The following is an 18,514-nucleotide window of genomic DNA, read 5'->3' as shown; positions in this document are numbered from 1 at the left end:
TGAACTTTACCTATATTATTTAATCACTACAAATGCGAGTAAATTCAATAATTCTACTATATTTCAACAAAAATTTGGCAAACTTAGAAAAGTCAACAGGAAAAGGAAAAACAAGGTTCGAACTTTGAATTGTACGAGTGAGCTGTTAAATTCACATAGCATTATAAAAATAAATAAAATAAATATAAAACAACAAAAAGAAATACAGCCGCGTCTCTCTTTCGCTTTCTTTCCGTCGGCCCACGAGGAACTAGCCAATAGGAGGGCCCCACTACTCTGCCCTTTCCCCTTTCAATTTTGGAATTCAAAATAAATAAACTAAATTCTGGAAATTCAAAATGAATTAAATAAATAGCTACTTTAAAAGGAAAGCTGGAATAAATAAACAAATAAATAACGCGCAAGAGAACAAAGACTTGGTTCATCAGCACCACCGATACTGGAGACCTTCTTCCTCTTCGTACGTTTCTCTGTCACCTTTTTTCTTATTTCCCCCAAACATGATCGTGGATTCTACTCAATTCCTCTTCTTCTTTTGACTCTTCCTATATAAATTTTCTTTAAAAGATTTTTTTTCTCCTTTTCTTTTGTTGTGTGAAGAATTAAGAATGCATTCTATTTATATTTGTTAAAAACCTTCTTTTTGATTGCCTCTTTCTTTTCACAGATCTCTTGATCATTCAAACCTACTACTATATACTCTCTGATATATACCCTTTTTGGAAACTGAAGGTTTTTTTTCAGTTTAACTGAAAGGTTAGAGGCATTCTCGACATTCTTACTTTTTAATTGTTTTTTGCTTTCTCCAGGTATAGGATTCTTCTTCTAAATTGAAAAAAGATTGTATCTTTTGGAGTTTTTCTAGGTCTTGATGAAAAGTTTTTTCCTTTGAGATTGTTATTTTTCTTGGTACTTTCTGGGGTGTGTTTGTTTTATGTGGGGCTAAACAGATCTTGAAAAATCATTACTTAATTCAGGTGAAATGCTTTTTTGTTGAGCTTTCAGGGTGATCCTTTGGCAATTTTGAAATTAGTTATTTTGCTATCTTTTTTCCCCTCTTTGGTATGCAAGTAGGTAATATTTCCAAGGGAATTTTTTTTTTTTTGGTTGAGGGGGGTGGGGAGTAAGGGTTTTAGTTGCAAAATTCATAGCTGAGTATGTGATAATTATGTCCATCTTTTAAAAAGAGGGCCCAGTTATTTATTGTACTATGTTTTCTTTAAGTTTTTATAGCTAGTTTTTGGTCTAAGTTTTCAGTAATCCAAGTTTTAGTTTGTACTGATGATAATCAAAGAGTAAATCTTAATGTTTGTTGCTGCAGACTGTTAAGCAATTCTACATACAAGGAGGGGTCTTACTTGACCACCGCTTTCAAGCAATAGGATTATCTATTTAGATTGTTTGCCTATTTGGCATTAAAGAGCTTCTCCAATGCTAGGCTTGGGCAGGACAAGAAGTCAGACAAGGTCTAATAGACCTATGTCTCTAGGAGGTGAGCCAAGTTCCTTGAGTTGTTTATTTCATTTGCTTGTTATTTACATTTTGTTTCTTGGTCAGTTTTTTATGGCACTGGGGTACAAGTAAATACTTACGATTGAACTAGTTCTGTTTGGTTAAGTCATAGAAGTATTATCTTGGTAGTTGATGCCAATGTACAACAGTTCAATTTTGATCCTTGTATATGTTTTTGCTGGTGCCGTCTTTTCTTTTCTTTCAGTATTTTGAGAAATACTTGTTTTTTAGGGTCTAATACATCAACTTCTTTGTTAATTGTAGGCCTGGATTATGCAGATCCAAAGAAGAAGAGCAATTTCGTGGGTAAAATTCTTATGGCTGCTGTGCTAACAGCACTATGCATTCTTATGCTCAAGCAGTCCCCATCTTTTAATACCCCAAGCGTGGTAATTCCCTGATCCTTCTCTTTATTTGTTTATTGTTTTCTCGGATTTGTGGCAATGCTTGGACTAGAATGACAGTTTGGTATTTGGAGTTTTCTATCGAAAGAGTACAGGCTCTCCTGTGTCATTGTTATGGATTCTTTTGTACATTTTCTTTGACATGAGATGATTGTATAGTGCATTTGTCTATTCCTATAATTTCTGAGTCCTAATTTTTGTATGATAGCAAGAATATTTAACTGACATCTCCCAAACAGAAACCTCCAGGAGCATGTGCCTGCTCAAGTTATTTTCATTTCATATGTTTAATTTTTATATAGTTGATTCTTGAAATGGAAGTGTTTCTCAAATCTTGAACTTAATTCGAACAGATATAATTATGTGTCTAGTGTTATTGTGTAGTTTCATATGCTGTAATCTTTATTTCAGGATGCGCCTTCCAAACATGTGGTTTTCTTTGAATCATCAGCCTAGAGTTCTAGATTGATTATCTAATGTAACTTACCATCGACCACCACCCAAAGTAACGTTTTAAAATGTATATGATGCATGGAGTCTTCCACTTAAATCCTTTTTGATGAAGTCCACTTAAATCTTATCCCAATCAGCAAGACATAAAGGTCGCTGTAACTGGTTTGTTGGTCATGTGAGAACTGCTACATTTATCCTACACGTCTTACTCCTGTGCCCTTTTCCAAATAATGGCAAAAATTCCCTACATATATATGAAACTTGGATACATCACCTTGTCTGTACATGAATTCACTTTGTGTACTTATGGAGGATCTACTCTTGCTTTTGGTGGGTGTCATATAGGGGCCTGACCTGGCATTAAGTTCCGTTTGTGCAGATGCTTGGATATATTCTGCTCTCTCGATAAAAAAAAATGCTTGGATGTATTCTGCTCTATACTGGATTTTCTACTTTTTCTGAAACACTAAATTGTTGCACCATTACAATAAAAGATTGAAGTTCTTATTGTTTTTAAATTCTAAGCTTTGCACTCATTGTGCTTTGTTTTTCTTGTTGCTGCTTTCTCCTAGTTCTCTCGCCATCAACCAGGTGTTATTCATGTCTTAGTCACCGGAGGTGCTGGCTACATTGGTTCCCATGCAGCATTACGACTTCTCAAAGACTCTTACCGTGTGACGATAGTGGTAATTTCCCCTACTGATGTTGTGAATAGCCCTTTGACAATCATTCTCCAATGACTCTTTTCTCTATTTAATACGTGTATGGAACTTCATAAGAAAAATGATTTACCAATTTGACAGGATAACCTCTCACGGGGAAACATAGGAGCTGTAAGGATTCTACAAGAATTATTTCCTGAACCAGGGAGGCTTCAGTTTATATATGCTGACTTGGGGGATGCAAAAGCGGTACAGTGAAGCTGTTCTGAAACTACCCTTTCCTTATTTTATTGTTATTTGGCATTCACTTATTCCCATAACCGAAATGAGCAGGTGCACCAGATATTTTCCCAGAATGCTTTTGATGCTGTGATGCATTTTGCAGCTGTAGCATATGTTGGAGAGAGCACCCTTGATCCTCTAAAGTAAGTATAGTTGAGTCTTTCATAAACCTTTCCACTATAACATGTAAATGAAGAGTTTCACTTGTTTCATGTCGAGGAGGAAGAGAAAACTAACTCTTTTACAGGTTAACCCAAAGCATCAAGTATGTAATGATATTGCATCTGTGTCAAAGTTGGTTGTGCGTCCAGTATATCACTGGTGTAGCATTATGTTTTCCTGTCTTGATTAGTCTTTTACTCTGAATAAAAGCAAATTAAGGCTTACATTACTACTTTGAAATGTATGTGAATTCACATGACTTCTGTTAGTGCCTTTGTAAGTTCAGTAGCACTGTCATCGGAAAACGGGAAAATGCCATTTGTTTAAGGAACTGAATTTCAATCTTTTTTCTCTAACTGGTTTGGATTAAAAATATCAGACTGAAGGATCTAATGTGTCTCTTTGATGAATAAATTTAGTGTAATTTCCATGTTGTTATACTTTATAAAGTTAATTATGCCTCTGGTAATTGTTTCTTTGCCTTTCAAACTCATATTTTCATGAGCTGCTGCATGTGCCAATCAGGTACTATCATAACATTACTTCAAATACCCTCACTGTCTTAGAAGCTATGGCAGCTCATGGAGTCCCCACATTGATTTACTCTAGTACATGTGCAACATATGGAGAGCCTGAAAAGATGCCCATTACTGAAGAAACTCCACAGGTGTGTTTTAAATTGTGTATATGCTTCGAGTACACTAGAACCGTGTGAATGCCTATCTGTTACGTCATTGGTAAGCAATAGCTGAGTCTTTTTGTCAAATTGCAGCTCCCTATTAATCCATATGGAAAAGCGAAGAAAATGGCGGAGGATATTATTTTGGATTTCCATAAGAACTCAAACATGGCTGTCATGATTTTGAGGTAGGTGTATGATCCGTCTTGCCAATATATCTCTGTTTTCAGTGTATGGGAAGTAACTATTCTTATATGATGTGCTTTTTTGTACTTATTATGCATTTCTATGTTCGTCTTTCGTTGTCTTTTGAAAACTTCTCCTTTTATTTTTGTTTATATTGGTTGCGGAAAAGTGACTCTGGGTAAGATGAGGCTGAAGGGAAGGGCTGCGTTTGAATACGATCTCGCGTGTTTAGGATTGTTAAGTAGGAGCTCCACTTGTGAGCTCCCACTAACTCATGCTTGTTTTGTGCAAATTTGTTCTGATTTTCTTTTCCTTTTCATGTTTTTAATGCTTTCTTCATGTCCATTTATCCTCTATCTGCTAGTCCAACTGGCATTCACTAATTTTCATGTTATCAAATTTGTTAACTAACTAATAGTAAGTACATCTTCAGATGTTCTGTACTCCTCGTCTAATTTTTAGAGCAAGCCAACCACTAACAAGCACCCCCATGAGCGATGGTTGAAAGGCCGAGTTATAACTATTGGTTGACTTATTATGTTTATCTCAATTGGCATGGGTCGAAATAATGCTAAATTGTTTTCTGAAAATTCAGGTACTTCAATGTGATTGGTTCTGATCCAGAGGGAAGACTAGGAGAAGCTCCCCGGCCTGAACTTCGTGAACATGGGCGAATATCTGGTGCTTGTTTTGATGCAGCTCGTGGAATCACACCTGGTCTTAAGGTCAGCCAATAATTGCTATCTCTGTACTTGTGTGTTTGCTATTTATCATCTATGTACTTGTGATAGTTCGATTTTCAGACATTTCTTTATGTATTAAGCATCTTCAATGTCTACCAGAAAATGTATCTGGTTCTGATGAGTGAAATTCATATGAAAAAAGTTCACTTGGTAATGTTACTCTTCAATAACAAACAAAAGAAAAACATTCGACTGTTCTATCCACATTTCTTTTAACTAGTCTTACGGTACGCGCTTCGCGCGTGTACCTATATCAGTAAATATATTTTTTTAAAAATTACATAAATATTATTAAATATTGTGTTTGAGTTATTGAATAAATATTAAAAAAAATATAAGTTCCTAAAAATAACGAATGTTAATCTCACTACGCTAGCTTTGTCAATAATTTTATTGAGCTAGCTCAATGAGATTAATATTCATTATTTTTGGGAACTATATTTTTTAATATTTATTCAATAACTCAAACATATCATTTAATAATATTTACATAATTTTTAAAAATTATTATTGATATAGGTACACGTGTAAATGATAGAAGATACAAATTATTTTTGAACTTTTTTCCTATTCGAACAATATATTATTTTCTTTGTCAAATTTGTGTAATATTTAAAAACTATATTTAATAATTAAAATATATAATTAGTTAGGTACCATATCTCTTACTTTTAGTAGTATATCTTATTAGAATTATAAGTTCCCAATGTAAGAAGAATGAATGTGAAACATATTTCTATTTGAAATTGTCGTCGGGTACACAAGGAAAAGAAACATAATATTACTTCTATTTCCGCAAAAAATACCTACTTTAAAGTCCTTAATATTGGGACTTCTTACATAATTCAAATAAGGAAAGATTTAATAAAAAAATTAATTAATTTTAAAGTCTTATATATTAGGATAATAACTATATTACAATTTTATCTAATGTAAAGTTTATTTTCAAAAGGTAAAAAAGGTGAACGATATTTCGCTAAGGGTCTTCATATTTTAATATAGTGTAGATATAGAGCCCGTTTGGCTTAGCTGATTTAGAGTAACTGATAAGCATTAGGTGCTGAAAAGCACTTTTAAGTGCTGAAGCTAATTTAAAAAATAAGCAGTTACGTGTTTGGATAAAAGTGCTGAAATTAATAATATGCAGCTAAAGAACCGGGTATACGAAGAGTTTTGTTTTAAAAAGAAGTATTTTAGGGATAGAATAGTAGATATTTTGCTCAAACTTAAACTGCTTATAAGCTGAAATTTGATAAGTTGGGGAGACCAACTTATGGCTTTTGGCTTATAAGCACTTAACTTATAAGCACTTTTAATTTTGCCAAACGCGTAGATAAGCCAAAAAGTGCTTATAAGCCAGTTTGACCAACTTATAAGCTTAGCCAAACACCCTCATAGATAAGTATTAAATATTATCTAGTGACTATCCATCGTTCAATTTGGTTTATATATGTAAGCTAAGTACCCTAACGTTAATAATTTTTTTTTGTGTTTAGTCTAATCGAAGTGGTAAATTTGAATTGAGTTTAAAACTTTAAATACTATGGCTTCTTACTTCAAATAAAGAAGAGCTTAATAAATAAAATGCAGTTGATTTTAGAGTATTAAATTTTTTAAAAATAATTAAATATTATTTTATCTAGTGTGAAATATGTTTTTGAATCGCAGAAAAGTTAAATAATATTTCGATAAGGGCCTTTGTACTTTTAATAGTGTAAATAGATATAGGTAGATATAGATACTATATGATGTATGTATATTAGGCCTATTAGTAATTATTCATATATTTTAGTCCTATTAATAATAATTTGTGTAGGTGAAATCGTAATCGATCTTTGTAAATGCTAAGCTGCTACATAGTGTAAATAAGTAAAGAATTTATAGTTAAAATTTTTTAATACTTGAAAAAGAATTAAATGAGTATTCAATAAATACCGTGGGATTTGTTCAAACTCAAAATTACCACCACTTGTAATTTGTACAACAATTGTAAAAGAAATTACTAAAACTAGAAGTTACGCTGCATTCTATTCTTTTTTAAATTTGGGTTTAGTACTACTTAAGGTCCGTCATTTGTTTGTCACTTAATGGTAGGTCTGAATCTTAATCATTCAGATCTCAGACATTGAGTGTCGTTGTTTTTTAAAGTCTGTAATCTNAAGTCATAAATAATCGGACTTCGTACACAAACTAAATAGGAAAAGATCTAATAATCATAATTTTACTTAATTTCAAACTCCTAAATATTAGAAAAGTAATTAAATGACCATTTTGTTCAGTGTGAACTCTAATTCAAAAGGGTAAAAAAGACGAACGACATTTCGCTAAGGGCCTTCTTGCTTTTAATATAGTATAGATATGGGATAGGAGGAACTGAAATGTGTGTCATGATAACATGAAGAGTTATGATCTGCCCTTGTCTCTGAGCTGAGTTGTTTTGTTCATGCAGGTTAGAGGAACAGACTATAAGACAACAGATGGTACATGCATTAGGGATTATATCGATGTCACTGATCTAGTTGACGCTCATGTGAAAGCTCTTGAAAAGGCAAGGCCTGGTAAAGTAGGAATCTACAACGTTGGAACTGGAAGAGGTAAAGCACTCGTATCATCTTTTTCAATTTCTCGCTCGGAGTATAGTTTTTCATTCCATCCTTTTGTCACCGACAACAGGTAGATCAGTGAAGGAATTTGTGGAGGCTTGCAAGGCGGCCACTGGGGTTCCTATCAAAGTTGACTTCCTTCCCCGTCGACCTGGTGACTACGCGGAAGTATTTAGTGATCCAACTAAGATAAGACTTGAACTGAATTGGACAGCCAAACACACTGATCTTCAAGAGAGTTTGCAGGTCGCATGGAGATGGCAGAAGTCGCACCTTAATGGTTATGGTTCATCTCTGGCCAAGTCTTCGTAATGCGTCGACAACTTATCGTTGTGGAAGACTGACATGAATCCCATCACACAGCTTAACTTATCGCTGATTTATTAGTATTGCTAGAGTAGGTTTTTGGAAGCTAATGTGGGGGTTCTACATTTATTCATTCGTCTAGATTGAATACATAGCAGAGGTTTGTGTATTAGCCAGCCTATTCATCCCATTTATTATTGTGTATTTAGTAAAACAGATATTTAGATCAATAATAGTGATGAGCCAGGTATAGTTTCGTCCCTCATCCGTGCTCAGTTGAATTTGTTGTGTGTTTAGTTCTTTTGTTTGTGTAGACAGCTAACTACATAATATGGTTGCTCCTCTTTCGGAGAAGTGGAAGCTACTTTAATGGTCCTCAACCCAAAAGTGAGAGATTATGTAAATAACATTTGCTAAACTGGCTAGGTCAACGAGTTTGTATATCAAGAACAGATTATACAGCATAAGATGATTTTTCTTTTTATGTTTCGGGGTAAGAAATTAACAAACTAGAGCTGTTTCGCTATGAACTCTGTCAAGTTTTGCTGATCGAGTTCTCAAAAATTCTTTACAAGAAGCCAACAGATTGTTAAGTATTCTGCTGTCGTTTCTGACAATGACAGGGCTCACCTCTTGTAGCAATCTGAAAAGAGTACCATCAGATAATCTATCAGAATTTTCCACGAAAAATTTCATCCAAAACTTGGCAGAAAACGCCTGTGATTCAGAGGAAGGATAATCAGCAACACAAGCCAGGGCAGCGGAAAAATCGCCTCTCTCCAGCTGCAGGCGGAACATTTCTTTGACTAGTGGCACTGGTGGAACCCGATCAGCCCGAGCCAAGTCCTTCCAAGTTGCTTCTAATAATTCCACCTGAAAAGGTCAGCGTAGAATAGTCAGAATTCTTAACCTGATCAAAAGATCGATATGAACAAACCAAAGATATGTTGACATGGTAGAAGGATAGTTTTCTATTTTTGCTTTGTTTTTTTATATCAATGGTGTCCAGACCAGCTTGCACGCACATCGACTATTGGTACCTGCTACCTCTCACCCCGCATAGGTATTAGGTAACTGTGGCCACCAAAGTTTAGGTACATGGGAAGAAATCACCTAGTGTTATTGACCACCAAGTCACACCCTTGGGTGCTAAGATGTAAAAGGATAGTATTTGCACACTTCGAATTTATGTACGTTCGAGGTGTGGTGTCAATGGAACCAGAAAGCACTAAAAGTGGGACTAAAAATCATGCTCCCATGAAGTCAAATCACCATGAGTTAAGCGTAATCTTTCTCTGCAGAACTAGGAAATGGCATGTGACATAATATTGCTCTCAAACCTCGAACTCTCTCCCTTTTAATCTACCATGCAGTAAGATGGAGAGGACAATCTGTCTCTATACAGTATGCAGCCGCCAAAAACAAAAATGAAATAAATTTCAACAGAATACAAGCATACTCCAAAATGGAACTAACATTTATGCTTCAGATAGTTAGAAAAACAAAAAGTATCATAGATCCTGCTACCAGATTCTGCCATCATCACATTAAAACAAGTCTAAATGTTGCCCTTACTTTTTAACTTCTTTGTCTATTTAGGGAGACATTTTCAAATTCTCCTATACAACTATCTCCTTAAATTTCATTTCCAAATTGATATCCACTACGATAGACAGAAAATAGGGAGAAAATCCAGTAACGGCTTAATCCCACTTCCCTTTAAGCAAATATCTTCTCTGATAAAAAATGCTGGTCATATTTTTTTTTTAAAAAAAGGAAAGAAAGAAAACTGTACAAAAATTTGACCGTCCACAACATAACGGCTAAATTGAAATTTAACTTGCGAATTTCCTAGGAATGATAGAGGTATTAAACATGAAAGGCGAGAATACAGAGGAGAGCTGAATACAGGGTCAAGAAAGAGTACCTTTCCAGCAGTGCAGGAGTCGAGTACCATCTGAATGTGACGTTTTGGATTGAAGTGATATCCATATTTCAGCATACGTGAGTAGGTAAACTCGAGATCATCCCACTTCTTCTCAGCAGCATATGCATCCAACATTAAGTTGAATGTGTAGACATCTGGTAAAACCTTATCCTTACTGTCCAATTTACTGCTAATACGGTTACCGTTATCCAATAACTTGAAAAATAACTGCCTTGCTTCTTCAAACATCCCATTATCCAGATAAGCTTTTAGCATTATATTGTAAGTTACCAAATTTGGGGAGCAAAACTGGTTCATTTGGTTAAAGATGTATGCTCCACTCTGAACGTCACCAGAGTCCACACAAGCTTGAAGTAGACCAGTATAAGTCACCACTAGAGGCTTGGTAGCAACTTTGCATATTTTTTCCATCTGTTGCAGAGTAGAAGAAGGACCCAAAAGAAATGGAAAGAAATGTTAGTATCCAACCGAAAGTTTTTCTGGAGATGTGCAAGACAAGTCATCTATGATTTATCTGTTGGGAGTACGTCCAAGTAAGACAAGTCATGTACGTACCCATTAAGTTATTCTGTTTGAGAGTATACCTTCCTTATTTCAAACAAAAGCCCTACACTGACTAGTTCTCTGAATTGTGTATTCGAAGAAAGTAATGGACCAAAAAAAACTTAAATAGCTTTAGTTTTGACAAAGAAGGCAGGAAGGAGTACTTTATTCGGGTCCCGCACTATCTCTCTCTCCCTCCATCCTCTACATTTGTTGAAAGCCCAGTCAGCTGTAGGCTGTAGATGATAGTTTCCCTGGTTAGATTCCATGCTTTTAGGTTTCTTGATTTGTTAGATTTCAGATATTGTAGCCCTTTCTCCCAGTCTAGCCTTACTCTCCAAGGTCATTGGTTTTGATAAGGATACATTCGGATCTACCAGAAAATGGTAAATAAGAAATCCACCGTCTGGACACTCACTTGATTCATCGGAATTCGACTTTAATGCTTGATAAGTCATGGATCTCCCATCACACTGATAAAGCTCTTGATGAACAAATAGACCATTGACCTCTTCAACACACTAATGAAGTAGTAGTCAGATTTCAGCAAATACTTGAGAAATCACAGAGAATCAGTTGTTATGGTTTAGAAGATATGAGGATTGAGCAAATATTTAGGTTCTCAATGCGTATCTTTGCAACCAGTTCGGGTTCATGCCGGGTCATTCTACTACGGAAGCTATACACCTTGTTAGGAGGTTGGTGGAACAGTAGAGGGAGAGGAAGAAGGATCTGCACATGGTGTTTATTGACCTAGAGAAAGCGTATGACAAGGTTTCTAGAGAAGTTCTCTTTGAGAAGGATAAAACTTTTTTGAGAAGGTTCCTAGAGAAGTTCTCTAGAGATGCTTGGAGACAAAAGGTGCGCCGGTTGCCTACATTAGGGCAGTTAAGGACATGTATGATGGGGCTAAGACTCGGGTTAGGAGGCGACTCTGAGCATTTTTCGGTTGTTATGGGGTTACACCAAGGTTCTGTGCTCAATCCGTTCTTATTTGCCCTGGTGATGGGCGCATTAACACACCATATTCAAGGGGAGGTGCCATGGTGTATGCTATTTGCTGATGACATAGTTCTGATTGATGAGTCGCGAGCCGGTGTTAATGAGAGGCTGGAGGTTTAGAGACAGGCTCTTGAGTCTAAAGGTTTCAAGTTGAGCAGGATGAAGACGGAATACCTGTGTAAGTTCAGCGCTGAGCCGAGGAAAATGGGCGTGGATGTGAGGCTTGAACCACAGGTCATCCCAAGTAGAGGTAGCTTCAAGTACCTTGGGTCGGTTATCCGGGGAAGGGGAGATCGACGAGGATGTCACACACCGTATCGGGGTGGGATGGATGAAGTGAAGGTTAGCATCTGGACTCCTGTGTGACAAGAGAGTGCCACCGATACTCAAAGGTAAGTTCTATAAATCGGTGGTTAGACCGGCCATGATGTATGGGGCTGAGTGTTGGCCTGTTAAGAACTCTCATATCCAGAAGATGAAAGTAGCAGAAATGAGGATGCTAAGGTGGATGTGCGGGCACACTAGGATGGATAAGATTAGGAATGATGATATTCGGGAGAAGGTGCGTGGCTCCCATTGATGACAAGATGCGGGAAGCGAGGCTCAGATGGTTCGGGCATGTATAGAGGAGAAGCCCAAATGCTCCGGTAAGGAGGTGTGAGCGGCTGGCTGGCTATGGAGGGCACGAGAAGGGGTAGAGGGCGGCCTAAGAAGTATTGGGGAGAGGTGATCAGGCAGGACATGGCGAGGCTTCAGATTTTCGAGGACATGGCCCATGATAGGAAGCTGTGGAGGTCGAGTATTAAGGTTGTATATTAGGAGGTAGTTGAGTCTGGCCTTACTCCGTACCTTTGTGAGACTAGTCTGGTAGGGCTTTTATCTAAGATAGCTAGTGGCAATGTTGTGTCTTACTACTCTTTCGTTTCTCATAGTGCCGGGTCTATTTACGGGCTATCGCTTCTGCTTTGCATCTATCTTCTGGTATTCATGTTTGCTATTTTTCCTATGATTTCTGTGGTGGTACTGATATTGTCTCCTTTTGTCTTCTTGAGCCGAGGGTCTTTCGGAAACAGCCTCTCTACTCCTTCGGGGTAAGGGTAGGGGTAAGGTCTGCGTACACACTACCCTCCCCAGACCCCACTAGTGGGATTTTACTAGGTTGTTGTTGTTGTTGTAATGCGTATCTTTGCAGTCCAAAGACCGCTTATGATTATTTGTTTGCAATTGATATGAACAATAATATTAGTAAATTGGCATTCACGTACTAATGTATGCTTTACAATCAATGACATTTACCTTCTAAGTTAATATAATCAGAAAACAGAATCAATTACCACAACAATCCGTCTGATATTTTAAGTTCGGGAACATCAACTTAAACAAAACCAGTGTTGTCAAAGGCTCAAAGCGCGCTTAAGCCCTGAAGCTCAGAGAAGCTTGGGGTAGGCGCTTCGCCTGACTTAAGCTGCGCTTCAGCTTAGGCAAGGTAAGGCGTGCGCCTCATTGCCCATTAATTCTGTCTTGAATAGAGTGGTAGTAAACAATAAATATGATTGGCAAGAAAATATATTAATTGTTCAAGTAAATCATTATGAATAAAGTTGTTACTTTTTTCTCGAATTAAATATCTATTTTTATTTCTTTTTTCGCCGCTGGGCCTTTTTTAACTAAACCCAAACTTTAGTTGTCGGCTTTGCGCTTAAAGCCCCGATAGACCTGGATCACTTTTTAGCGCGTTTCGCGTTTGACAACACTGAATAAAACATGATTACTTGATTACTTCCTTCTATTGGATGTCAAACGGAATATATGAATACTCAAGATAATTTATAGGATCCTGAAACAGAACAGCAGAACAAAATAAGATGAATGGAAGCTAAGTACAAGAAACGTACTTGCATCAGCGCCTCTTCACACCTCCCCGCACTACAAAGGCAACGAGCAAGGTCATAATACAAACTGGCAGTGCCCACGATTCCTCGTCTTTCCATATCTTCTACAGCCAGTATGGCCTCATCTGTTTTTCCTTCCTTCCAAAGAGTACTCACAAGAACTACATGCATCAAAGACAACTTAATTCAGCAAAAAGAATCGTTTGCAGCATGTCAAGTAAGCGCCCATTTCTACGTTACCTTTATAGGTTAAAGCATTGGGAATACATGACTTCTGCATTTTCTTGAAAAAGTCATGCACCAAATTGTATTTGCCACATTCGAACATAACCTGAATGAACACTTCAGTTTAGCTACTGGTAAAATCAAACAAACTTCAATAACTAACATGTTTCGTGGAAGCACTAAAACCCATATAGGTGGGCCTTCCTTGCCCCCAATCCAGCCCAAAAGTATTTAAAAGGAAAAAAGAGAGAGAAAAATGTCATTTGACAACAATATAAGGAATGAGCAAAGGGCCCCCAGCTAGACCACTATGCTATAGGGTTCTCTCCTCTCTTTTTCTCCTCTGTTGGGATATGCAATATGCTACAGGTTCTTCTAACTTTTCTCATTTCCAGCCTTAATATTGACAAAAAAGTTAAAGCACAAAAGGTGTATATCATGAAAAAATCATCATCATCAGAAGCTGGATACATTGTTGACCACAGTTTTTCTAAATACAGTCAATATTAAATTGATTCGTTGTAATCTTTTCCAAATTGAAGTCAAGTTGTAGTTGGAAATTTCATGTGTAGAGGTCTTTCAACGTACTTCACGAAAGCTTGATCCTTTAATTTCCTTAAAAAATGGATATCCAAGAACCTTCGAGCTGAAGGATCGCCTTTTGGAGCTTAAGGGACTTGGCTATTAATATCATTATGGCACATAGGTGTAACATGGCTCTGGTTCCTTGAGTTAAGAGAGACCCCAGGGCAAAGGGAAAAGATAGATAATGAATCTTCTGATTTTATGGATATATATCTCCTCGAAGCTCTCCGCTACTCCAAACACATCTTGTCATCTTGTACTTATTTTTTTTCTTTAGTCCTTGATGAGGTCAGGAATCACATTATACGAAGCAAAATGTAGCAGTGTAGTTTCCCATCTCAAGGCCAGCACACACCACAATTAATGCTAGATATCAATGGTTACATAAAACATGAGAATTCGTGCGAGTATTTCCCAATAAATGTCAGGAAACCTCCCATAGGAACAAAGCAGATCGAAAGCTAATTTAGGTGGAAGTGACTCCTACTGAAGAGAGAAAATAGAAAAAGAGCAAAGGTTGAATAGCCTTCTCAACTATGTCACTCCCACACTAAACACCTATGGAAAAGGGGAAAAGAAAAAAAAGAAAGAGGATAATTACCTCCATGACTAATCCATATGTTGTTACTGAAGGCTGCTGGTCCCGGAGCTTTAGCTGTTGTAGCACCCAAAACGCACCCTCCCAGCTTTTACGGCGAGCACAGGCATTTAGAACCTACAAGCAAAGAGAAAAAACTTTCTTACAAAGGTGGCATCTTAACCAAATCGAAATGTGCTGACTATCAGCATAGCATTTGAACAAAATTGAAATACACTGACTTTCAGCATAGCATTTGAACCAAATTGAAATATACCGACTTTCAGTGGAAATTAATTGCAGCATATTTATGCACCGAACAAAATTTATACAAGAACTTCAACCAAAACTATACAGATCATTAGGAAGGGATCTGCATAGCTTTGGGGTTAACTTTATGATTGTTCCCTCTCCTTTTAGTTAATAATAGAATTCAGCAACCAAGTCCTTATAATATATATTTATAGTTTATAACTCAGAAACGAACTTCATCAAGGAGATATATTTTACCAAAACAAGTTCAGCATCCAGGGCACAATAGCACTGAGTTAAAATGATTGCTTCAGATTTTGTAGCCTGGCTTATATAGGAAAAGTAGAGATGCATAATTTACTGAATAAAAGGGGAAAATGACTGATGCATTAGCCATTTAGATATCGATCGCCAGTAATATTTTCCAGATATAGCAACTACAAATTTCAATGCCATACTGAACTTTTTTCTCATTTGGTTTCTAATTCTGCTTGGTTTTTCTTGTGTCTGTCTCAATTATCTTTTTCTCAAAATTGGGAAGACACTAAATTCTCATTATTTACCGAGCAACAGAGGTTCCCAGCATGATGGTGAAACAACATGGCTCTGAGCCACAAGTGCATTTAACCAGGAAAAATCCCCCATATTTGGCCCACCCTTTCATTACTTACAGCATTATAGATGACAACATCCGGCTCAAGTCGTGGATCAAACTTCTCAATAATATTAGTCTTGAATTTCTTTCTGGGTGGTGATTGCATGGTATCGATGACGTCAAAGAGTTCCTTCATATGTCCTGCTTGTCCAAGAGTGACAGCAATACAATGGTAAGCCACAAGGTCGGGATACGATGATATGTGTTCCTGGGGAAAAGAGTCGAGGTTGCACGCATTAGTTACATATCACACAGGCTATTCATCTCAATAGGACACAAGACTACTGATTAAAGGAGAGACAAAGTGTTGAAATTAAAGTTTACATGTCTTACCTGCATTGCACGAAACAAGTTTAGCGCTTCAACTGGCCTCCTAGCCTTTCCCAATGCATCCAGTGCAGCCGTGTAAATATATCTTGCAAAAGAATTTAATCAAAGGTCCATCAGCATCAATTTCCCATTAAGGACTTTGACCTAGACCTACCAGAAGATGGATAGGAAGGATGTGCCACCAAAAATATAAATCACAACTTCGATCAATTCCAGAAGGTTCATAAAGGAAATTTAGAAGATCAAATTAGGTTCCCAGGATAAGTTTTGAGAGTTTCATGTACAGTGCTTTCAAAGATGCATTTAAAGGAAGTAGAAAATCCATGGGAAAAAGTGAAACACCGGTGCTTCCTATCTATAATTAGTCAGTGTTTGTTTTCGTTGTGGTATACGCTTGATTTATTTTCTATATCTGCATACACAAGAAAAACTAACGCACTGACAAATGTATAGATAGGAAGCACCAGCGTTTCACCCTTTTCACAAATACGAAAGTGATTATGAGAACATCACAATACATAGCTAACTGTAAAGTAAGCATCAAGACCACATCTAAATCAATCACTAAGACAATGCACTATCGAGAAGTGGGAGAAATGACCGTAGAAAATATACCTTAACTTGTGTGACTTGAAGCGTTCACGCGAATGAAGCCACTCAATGACTTGCAGCACTCGTCTCCAATTTCCCAATCTGCCCAATATTTGGATAATCCTCAAGATAGAATGATCAGAGAATCTAATCTGAGCACTTCGCATCATTTTAGAGAACATCCACTCAGGCATGTCAATGTCTGCACCATTTAGACTGTAAGAGTAAAATATTTTACTACAAGTCAGAAAATAGGAATTTTCTAATAAACTACCAACTGTTTAGCAATATTAAGAGTATCCTAAATAACTGAATTAGTCCTTCATTTTTCCTTCTTTTTTTTTCAGTGATAAGCATTAGTCCTTTATTTTTCTACAGTGCAAAACAAGGAATATCTCACCACTTTGCAAGCCTTTGGATTCTCTGTTCCATGTCTGCCTTAGTAACTCTTGGCTTATCATAAGCATCATCATCCATTGACTTAAAAGCAGCTCTGTCCATCTCATCAACATGCTTTGCATTACTTATGCTCTCTCTTTTCTGAATCATCACCTTTCTAAATTCCAATTTCCCACCATTACCCTTCTCTTTCACAGCTCCAACTCCTTCATGTTTCTTCACAATATCAGAACTTTCCACACATTTCTTCTTCTCAAACTTTCCAAATTTACCCTTTTCTTCTTCACCTGTCTTTCTTCTAATAACACTATCACTCTTTTTCTTTTCTTTTAAAGACTCCATGGCTTTCAGATACTCATCAAATGAAGGCTTGAATTCAAGCTCTTCTTTATCAATTATCCCGTTACCTAAGCTACAAGAAATTATGCCAACACCTAGAATTCTCTTCTGCTTCTTCACCCTTTTGTTTCCCAGAGAAATTTCCGAAAAGGATGTCTCAGAAAGTGAAAATCTTGATGAAAAACAAGGGCAACGGAGGTAATTTGAACCAAAAACTCCATTGAAATCAGTACAAGAAGAAGAAGCTCCAAATAAAGCTTCTGTCAGGATAATTGCCACCATCTCAACTCAACTACGCATCAAAGGCTGCACCTTTCTCTCTTTTTCCTCTTTCCAGTTTGGTCCTTTGGCTGCTGGCGGAAAAAAGATTGGATTTCCCGGACAAAACGGTCTCACTTGCGGTATCGGGTCCGGATACATGTAGATTACAGGCGGGTCGGAAAACTAAAAAAGAGTGAAAAAATGACAAAAATGTCCCTTATGTTTCGGGATTAGTTTAAAATAGCCCCTCAATGACCCCAAGTCTTTGATCTTAAAAGCTTTGTGCAATATAGTTTTTGCTTCTTGTATTACAGTCTTATCATCTCCTGTGATCAAAAGATCATCAACATAAACAAGGATGATAACAAGTTTGATGTTTCTTCTTAGGGTGAAAAGGGAATGATCATGTCTACTTTGAGAGAATCCTGCCTGTGAAAGGGCTTCCGTAAGCTTCAAGTTCCATTGTCTTGATGCTTGTTTAAGCCCATAAAGGGATTTGAGTAGTCTACAACCCTTGTTCCCCCCTTGACTACCAAAACCAGGTGGAAGCTGCATGTAGACTTCCTCTTGTAAGTCACCCTGAAGAAATGCATTATAGACATTCATTTGATAAAGATTCCACTGATGAATGGCAGCTAATGCAATGACTACCCTTACTGTAACCATTTTGACAACTGTGGAAAAGATCTCCTGATAATATAAACCTTCCTGCTAACTATAGCCTTTGGCAACTAGCCTAGCTTTGAACCTTTCAACCTCCCCATTTGATTTGTATTTTATCTTGTACACTCATCTACATCCAATAAGAACTTTCCCTCTAGGTATGTCAACTACCTCTCAGGTATTGTTCAGAACAAGAGCATCAACCTCTGCCTTCATAACCTCAAGCCATCTAGGATCCTTTATAGCCTCCACATAGGATG

At 37.0% G+C, this 18,514-nt stretch overlaps 2 protein-coding genes across 5 annotated transcripts; one reads left to right on the top strand and one right to left on the bottom strand.

Annotated features, from left to right (window-relative positions):
- LOC109209128 (UDP-arabinose 4-epimerase 1) lies at window positions 380-8,257 on the top strand. Of its 3 annotated transcripts, XM_019372325.1 has the most exons (12): window positions 383-460; window positions 668-756; window positions 1,322-1,492; window positions 1,777-1,901; window positions 2,942-3,055; window positions 3,173-3,280; window positions 3,365-3,456; window positions 4,001-4,142; window positions 4,248-4,342; window positions 4,936-5,065; window positions 7,533-7,677; window positions 7,757-8,257. In XM_019372325.1, exons 3-12 carry the CDS (start codon window positions 1,432-1,434, stop codon window positions 7,996-7,998), a joined length of 1,254 nt encoding a protein of 417 aa, XP_019227870.1. In that variant the 5' UTR covers window positions 383-460; window positions 668-756; window positions 1,322-1,431; the 3' UTR covers window positions 7,999-8,257. The 3 variants fall into 3 exon arrangements, with proteins under 3 accessions (XP_019227863.1, XP_019227870.1, XP_019227877.1); XM_019372318.1 differs by lacking the exon at window positions 668-756 and having other exon boundaries at window positions 380-460; XM_019372332.1 differs by lacking the exon at window positions 383-460 and having other exon boundaries at window positions 478-809.
- LOC109209115 (pentatricopeptide repeat-containing protein At1g30610, chloroplastic) lies at window positions 8,388-17,732 on the bottom strand. Of its 2 annotated transcripts, none has more exons than XM_019372300.1 (9): window positions 16,993-17,732; window positions 16,617-16,808; window positions 16,005-16,086; window positions 15,688-15,879; window positions 14,789-14,902; window positions 13,618-13,708; window positions 13,381-13,538; window positions 9,920-10,351; window positions 8,388-8,865 (listed from the first exon to the last, which is right to left on the bottom strand). In XM_019372300.1, exons 1-9 carry the CDS (start codon window positions 17,610-17,612, stop codon window positions 8,494-8,496), a joined length of 2,253 nt encoding a protein of 750 aa, XP_019227845.1. In that variant the 5' UTR covers window positions 17,613-17,732; the 3' UTR covers window positions 8,388-8,493. The 2 variants fall into 2 exon arrangements, with proteins under 2 accessions (XP_019227845.1, XP_019227853.1); XM_019372308.1 differs by having other exon boundaries at window positions 16,617-16,794; window positions 16,993-17,706.

The sequence above is a fragment of the Nicotiana attenuata genome, chromosome 2 (assembly GCF_001879085.1).
Source record: "Nicotiana attenuata strain UT chromosome 2, NIATTr2, whole genome shotgun sequence".
Lineage (NCBI taxonomy): Eukaryota > Viridiplantae > Streptophyta > Magnoliopsida > Solanales > Solanaceae > Nicotiana > Nicotiana attenuata.
Note: the sequence above shows the minus strand (reverse complement) of the source record. Positions and strands in the feature narration are given on the sequence as shown.

What these genes read in the sequence shown, in the direction of transcription:
- LOC109209128 (XM_019372318.1), top strand. Translation starts at nt 1,432, where the DNA reads ATGCTAGGCTTGGGCAGGACAAGAAGTCAGACAAGGTCTAATAGACCT. An exon ending in TAGACCTATGTCTCTAGGAG is followed by an intron (nt 1,493 to 1,776) that starts GTGAGCCAAGTT and finishes TGTTAATTGTAG; the next exon opens with GCCTGGATTATGCAGATCCA. An exon ending in CTTTTAATACCCCAAGCGTG is followed by an intron (nt 1,902 to 2,941) that starts GTAATTCCCTGA and finishes GCTTTCTCCTAG; the next exon opens with TTCTCTCGCCATCAACCAGG.
- LOC109209115 (XM_019372300.1), bottom strand. Translation starts at nt 17,612, where the DNA reads ATGGTGGCAATTATCCTGACAGAAGCTTTATTTGGAGCTTCTTCTTCT. An exon ending in TTCAAGTCACACAAGTTAAG is followed by an intron (nt 16,087 to 16,616) that starts GTATATTTTCTA and finishes TTCTTTTGCAAG; the next exon opens with ATATATTTACACGGCTGCAC. An exon ending in CATATGGATTAGTCATGGAG is followed by an intron (nt 13,709 to 14,788) that starts GTAATTATCCTC and finishes GTGTTCATTCAG; the next exon opens with GTTATGTTCGAATGTGGCAA.